Consider the following 6,441-nt stretch of genomic DNA (forward strand, 5'->3'; position numbering starts at 1 on the left):
GAAACCATCGACCACTCGCACAATATTCTTGAATCAGGCTATGCCCTCTACTAAACCTAGATTACAAAAATATTAGCTCTCTCTCTTCTTCTTCACCTTGGTTTTTCCTCCAACAATAGAATGATATATATAGGAAAACCAAAACCATATCTCTAGCCTAACTTCCTAATTAGAATAAGATTCAAACTCCTAATCATAATAAGATCCAATCTCCTAATCATGATAGATCTCTAATCCTATTGAATTCTCATGAAGTTATACAAAGAATCAAAGACTAAATCCCAACACCTTTCTCATCGGTGGTCTTTGGGTTTTGTGTTACGATTTTTGGGGCATCAATGCAAAAGCTCATTCTAATTTTCAGAGTATACCGAAGCCGCTAGCTTCATTCTTTTATACTTTTATAAGAAAACAACTGACATCAAGATTATTGTAACTAAAAGATGCTTATCATACGTGGCATTGCGTCGGCTATCTCAGGGACTGCCACGTAATCTACGTGTCAGCCAGATAGAAGTTCATAAATGACCAACAACACTACGTCAACCGCTGTCCCAAGGACAAACGCCGTTGGAAAACTAACGGCATACTTAATGGAATATTCCCTGCCCCCTACAACCCCCATTTAAACCCCCAAAACTCGAGCCCGAAACCGTCTCGATCCCCCCCAAAAAAAAAAAAAAAAATCTCATCAATGGCTCTCAGTGCCGTTAACGACCAAAACGTAGACACCCAAGCTCTTGCATTGCGCCCAAAAGGTCAGGTTCCGATTGTTTATTTGATGATATTGAGATTTTGTAGAAGTTTTTTTTTGTTCTTGGGAGTGAAAGTGGGTGAATCTGAATTGGGTGGAAATAATAAAATTCAGGGTTGAAGGAGGCGGGTGGGTTCATGGTGGTGGGCCATAGGGGGAAGGGGATGAACGCTCTGACGTCGACGGACCGGAGGTTGATGGCCGTCAAGGAGAACTCTTTGCTGTCGTTTAACCAGGCTGGCCGCTTTCCTATTGATTTCATCGAGTTTGATGTTCAGGTATTTATTGCACGCCGTTATTGCTTTCTGCTCTTTTGGCCGTTTGTTTTTGTTTTTGCATTTTAGTCCTCGAAAACTTTGTGAATAGCATTTTGGTGCGTGAGGACAAAAGCTTTAAAATGTGTTATATTGAATTAATTCTATATATGGTTTCACCTCAACGATATGGGACCAACGGGGACACAAATGAGATGTTCCGCTTCAATTGCATAATGAGCTGACCATCATTAATGATGACCAGCTTATTGTGCAATAGAAGGGGTTATGCAATAGGAGGGAGACACCTCACCGGTTCCCAATTGGTCCATATTGGGAGACACCTCACCGGTTCCCAATTGGTCCATATTTTAGATCCTTGGGAATTTTTCTTTAATAAAAGAAACGAGTTACACAAGTTACATGTACTCTTTAAGAAAGAGGCTTGCTCTAGAATTTAAGTAGTTCTAAAATTTCTATAATATGTAGATATAAATAGTATTTTCAAGTTTTATGGTGATTCCAACTTCAAATTGAAACTCTGAATTTTTTTGCCATGGTCATCTGAAGGAAACGATGCAACGATATGGAAAAAAAAGTAGTAAAAAAATGACAAAGAAATAATTAAGATTACTGTGTGCACATGCATGTGCAGTTGGATGCACAGAAAAAAAAAGCTTTGTTCAAGAATGCTTGAATGCGTTTAGATATTAACAATTATCACGACTTGTATGCATAGTGAGTGATCCCTGTCATCGTATAACCTTTATTGCATCAGTCACGAGTTAATGTGAAAGTTATAAATTTACAACAAGCAATGCTTTGAAATTAGTTGATGCAAAGTTTATATAATTTTGTCTTTTACCATCAATACCATGTATACCGTCTATTCAATTAAGGAGGTCATAGTAATTTATTAATTAGCATAGGAAAATGAAAGTAGATAACATGAATATCACTAACTTTTTTCAAATGACAATGATCTCAATTTTGATCGGGAGAATGAATATTCAAGGATACTAGCGAGTTTGAACTAGTAAATGTGGGAAAAAAGAGCCACCTTAGATTGAATCTAGTGATGCACCTAGAAAATTATATTATATGCAATCACTTTACTTAATCCACTCCGTTCATTTTGATCTATATCTTTTGGGTGGTGTATAAACGAAAAACTAATCATGCACAGGGGCGGATCCAGGATTTCAAATAAGGGTTGTCATTTATCAATCATTATTTTAATTACTATTCACATTCATGAGAAATTGAGAATTAAATCTTTCAAATAGACTAATAGAGGAAAAGTTTAAACATACCTGAAATTGGCTCAGCTTTGGACTGCTTTGATTTAATTTGTGAATATTTAGATAAGTTTATGGAAATTTAGGATTTCTAAATTTTAGAAGAAGAAAAATAAAAAGGATAAGGGAATGACCTAAATTGAAGGGGTGAGGGGATGAGATCATGATTCGTGATCAGTAAAGGAAGGGGAAAGGTCTCCCCGCTCCCGCCTCTTTTAGTTTTTTAACATGAATTGCCTAATTAATGAAAGGAATGAAAAAAAATTGAGGGTATGCAAAACCACTCGAACCCGCGACCTCTAATAGAAATTTCAAGATTTTTACCATCTCAGCTACATATTCATATTGTCTTGGGGTTGTCATATGCATACTATGACAACCCCGTAAATCCGCCCCTGATCATGCATCAAGTGATTATAAAATTAACGGTTTTATGACAATACACCTAAAGAGACAATGAAAAACATGTGTTAGAAGTTTTGAAACATGCTGATTTTTGTTTTGTAAATTTCTTAAAAGATTTAAATCATGATGAATAGAGCAGATCGTCCATTGGAATAGCCCAATCCATGCATCAAGAGGTTCATCCTTAGATTCAACCTAAGGTGGCTCCTTAGAATTATATTTCCCTATATATATAAATACACACACAGTAGTCTGGAAAGTTACAAGTGTAGTTTTAGTTGGCAGTTTAAGTTTTTGTTTGCAATTCCCTTTGTGATGAAGGGCTTGTGGTCAGGATTCATTGGTTGATATTGGCTAACGTTACTTGATCGCTTTAGCCTAACAAAAGTAAGCACTTTTTAAATAATTGTATTCACTTGTCGACTGGTGATGTCGAAAAAATTGCAAAGTACAATTTAATTTTGCAGTTCTGCTTTAGCTTATTTCATGTCCGAGCACTGATATTTTTGTCTTTCTCCCCCTCTTTCTCCTCCTTCCTTTAAAAAAGAATTGGGTGATTGAAGAAGCTTAGAAGAGAACCATGAATATGATTTTGCAGGTTACGAAGGATGAAATCCCAATCATCTTCCACGACAATTATATTCTTACTGAAGAAGCTGTAAGTTTCTCTCCTTCCTGCATTTTTAAAATTTTGTTAATTTCTGTTATTACTAGGAGGACGATTTAAATTGTTCAAACTAAACTTCATCCATTGAAGTGCATCTTGATGACGGACCAATGATGCCTCTGTTTTATTTTGGATTTGGTATTCTTGGGAAATGAACAAGGTTTTCTCACCATTTAAAGCAATTTTTATCATTTTAAGAACTTTCTATAAATATTTATTTCATGATCATTGGGTGTTTTTTCTACGTAGGGGACTATTTTAGAGAAGCAAGTTACAGATCTCTACTTAGAAGAATTTCTCTCTTACGGGCCTCAACGAGATTCGGGAAAGGTAGATCTGTTGACCTTCCACTCAATATTAGGCTTTGCAATGAATTCTATAGAACTTTGACATATACTTTGGAATATAGGTGGGGAAGTCAATGCTTAGAAAAACAAAGGACGGAAGAGTATTCACTTGGATGGTAGAAGTTGATGACTCTCTCTGCACCCTCCAAGAAGCATTTCAAAGTGTTGAGTCTCATTTAGGTTTTAACATTGAACTCAAATTCGATGACCATGTTGTCTACGGAGAAGAAGAGCTCACTCGAGCTTTAAATGCTGTGTTACGGGTATTTTTTTATTTGTTACATACCCATCTTACTTACGAAACCAAAGCGAAGGTTTACATGACACAAATATTTTAATGTAACTACGCTCTTATCGAAAATCTATTTAGGTAGTCTTTGAGCATGCTAATGAGAGACCTATCATCTTCTCGAGTTTCCAACCAGATGCAACACAACTGATGAGAAAACTGCAAAGCATTTACCCAGTAAGTGGTTTTCCATATTTTAGGGATTTTTTACGAGGCATAAGACTGCAATAGTTTATTTTGAAAGTATATATTTTTATAAAAACCAGGTGTTTTTTCTGACAAACGGAGGGACTGAAATCTTCAGTGATGTTAGAAGGAACTCTGTGGATGAAGCCATTAATCTGTGCTTGGTGAGTGGCTTGCAAGGAGTTGTGTCGGAAGTGAAGGGGATCTTTAAGGATCCATCGGCGGTGTCAAGAGTTAAAGAATCTAGTCTTTCCCTTTTGACCTATGGGAAACTCAAGTAAGCTAAATTCTTTTGCTCATTCAGTTTTCAATATAATATATAGTACTTGTCTGTTGTCTACATCTCCTGTGTTTAAGTGTTCCTACTGGTAAACCTTATGGAACTTTGTTTCTTAATTTCGATAGTTTCTGTTGCATAATTTGTCTAATAATGACAGGGTCATCTAGCATTTCTATTTGTATTTTAGGCATCACTATTTGCATGGTCTTACTGTATCTATCAATTAATCTATATGCTGTCAAAATATCCCGTTGGGATTAATAGCACCTGATATCATGAATTATCCTTCGTAAGTTTGCTAATTATTAGTAACTACTCATATAATTTTGACTTGAACCAATGTGATTTAAACTCTTTGGGTTACTCTAGATAACTCGGGAGTGATGGAAGGAAATCATGGTTTGAGTTATTGAACTATAGACTTGTTGCTAGCTAGTTTCGTGTTGTCCATCATATAATTAATGAAATATTTGCCATAAACTGGACCATATAATGCTCTAATCTGTTGTGTATATGACTTTAAGTTTATAACACATCTTCATTTTCTTATTTAAGAAAAAGAGAGAAGGTGTAGCTGTTACTAATTTCATAGAACAGGAGAGAACGGTCATAAGAAAATTAGCATGTTTTTCCAATTAGACTGTTCAAACAGGACATACTGCAAATTAAGGACCTGAATAACGGGTAATTCTTTTTCTCAAACGAAAACTTAATCATGCCGACGATAAGATTGGCTTATAGGGCTAGAGCCACTCTGAAGGACATTAAGGGGTTAATTTTAGAAATGTCGTTTGCCAATAACGAAACAAATAGGTATAACTGCACCTGTATATGCCCTTCGGTAAATCACTATCGCAGTTGTAAATTTTTCCAACTTTTCCTTCTTGGTTCTGCATATGCGAGATTTCTGTATAAACCTTCTAACAATGTTGTGGTGTGAAAGTAAATGGCTGACCATTCTGGTGTACGAACTCTAGCAATGTCCCTGAAGCAGTGTACATGCAGCACCTGATGGGGATCGACGGTGTGATCGTGGACCTCGTGGAGGAGATAACAGTGGCTGTTTCGGTTTTCATTAGGCCCGTATTGAGTAACGGAGTAAACCAGAGCTCAATGCAAGATGAGGAGGAAGAGGAAAAGGTGGTCATTGTGGAGTATAACAGGCCCAGGTTCTCAGAACGGGAGCTTTCATTCTTATTCAGGCTCATACCTGAACTAGTTGAACCCTGAAATTTAATTAATTACGAGGTTACAAGACTGATGCCGTACTTATATACCTATGTTATGTTGTATACAAAGAAGAGAGCTAGAACTGGAGCTTTTTCTTAAATAAAGAAATCATTAAGTGTCATCGGTTGCTCTTTGGTTGTACTTGTTATGTGGGCTTGCTTTCTGTTACTGGTCTTCAGCATGCCATTCAAGGGCATGAATATCCTTTTCCATACAAAACATTCATTTTCATGCCAGAATTTCAGAGCTTTTAGCAGAGGAAAAGATTTAATATCAGTATTTTGGAGTTGATGTAAAAGAAAAGATTTAATGCTGTGAACGTGATGTGTGTGGGTCACGTGGTGTGTGTGGGTCCACGCGTTTTGGGAGCAGAACGTGATTTTGTTTTTTTGATTTCCGCGTGAACAATGCCAGGCCCACCCGAACTCCAACTTGAGCCTATATATACTATTCATTACCTAGGGCATAACACGCAAGGAGGATTTGTGAATTTGGCGGCTATAGTGTAAGGCGTGCGGCTGCAGACAGTTGAGGAGATTTTTTTTTTTTTGTGAGTTTCTTTTAGGGTTTAGTACAGCCTTTTGAGAGAGTTTTGTGTGAGGGATTTGAGAGTTTGTTTGAGGGTTTAAATTGTGAGTGATTGTAAACCCTAGTTGTATTCTCTCCCTCTATTAGTAGATCTCCCCCTCCTTGCCCCGTGGACGTAGGCAATTTGCCGAACCACGTTAAAA

At 36.9% G+C, this 6,441-nt stretch overlaps 1 protein-coding gene across 3 annotated transcripts; it reads left to right on the forward strand.

Moving 5' to 3' along the window:
• Nucleotides 649-5,831, forward strand: LOC109837344 (glycerophosphodiester phosphodiesterase GDPD2-like). 3 transcript variants are annotated; one of them, XM_020405542.1, is made up of 8 exons: nucleotides 649-758; nucleotides 869-1,032; nucleotides 3,310-3,369; nucleotides 3,628-3,708; nucleotides 3,788-3,988; nucleotides 4,096-4,191; nucleotides 4,281-4,477; nucleotides 5,424-5,599. In XM_020405542.1, the coding sequence occupies exons 1-8, from the start codon at nucleotides 695-697 to the stop codon at nucleotides 5,455-5,457; spliced, it is 897 nt and encodes a 298-aa protein (XP_020261131.1). In that variant the 5' UTR covers nucleotides 649-694; the 3' UTR covers nucleotides 5,458-5,599. The 3 variants fall into 3 exon arrangements, with proteins under 3 accessions (XP_020261131.1, XP_020261129.1, XP_020261130.1); XM_020405540.1 differs by having other exon boundaries at nucleotides 650-758; nucleotides 5,458-5,831; XM_020405541.1 differs by lacking the exon at nucleotides 649-758 and having other exon boundaries at nucleotides 909-1,032; nucleotides 3,259-3,369; nucleotides 5,458-5,831.

This window comes from Asparagus officinalis, chromosome 4 (assembly GCF_001876935.1).
Source record: "Asparagus officinalis chromosome 4, Aspof.V1, whole genome shotgun sequence".
Taxonomy (NCBI): Eukaryota; Viridiplantae; Streptophyta; class Magnoliopsida; order Asparagales; family Asparagaceae; genus Asparagus; species Asparagus officinalis.

Bases quoted from the DNA above. Each gene is read 5' to 3' on its own strand.
- LOC109837344 (XM_020405540.1), top strand. From the start codon at position 695: ATGGCTCTCAGTGCCGTTAACGACCAAAACGTAGACACCCAAGCTCTT. The intron at 3,370-3,627 runs GTAAGTTTCTCT...TTTTCTACGTAG, and splicing joins ATATTCTTACTGAAGAAGCT to GGGACTATTTTAGAGAAGCA. The intron at 4,478-5,457 runs GTAAGCTAAATT...TACGAACTCTAG, and splicing joins TTGACCTATGGGAAACTCAA to CAATGTCCCTGAAGCAGTGT.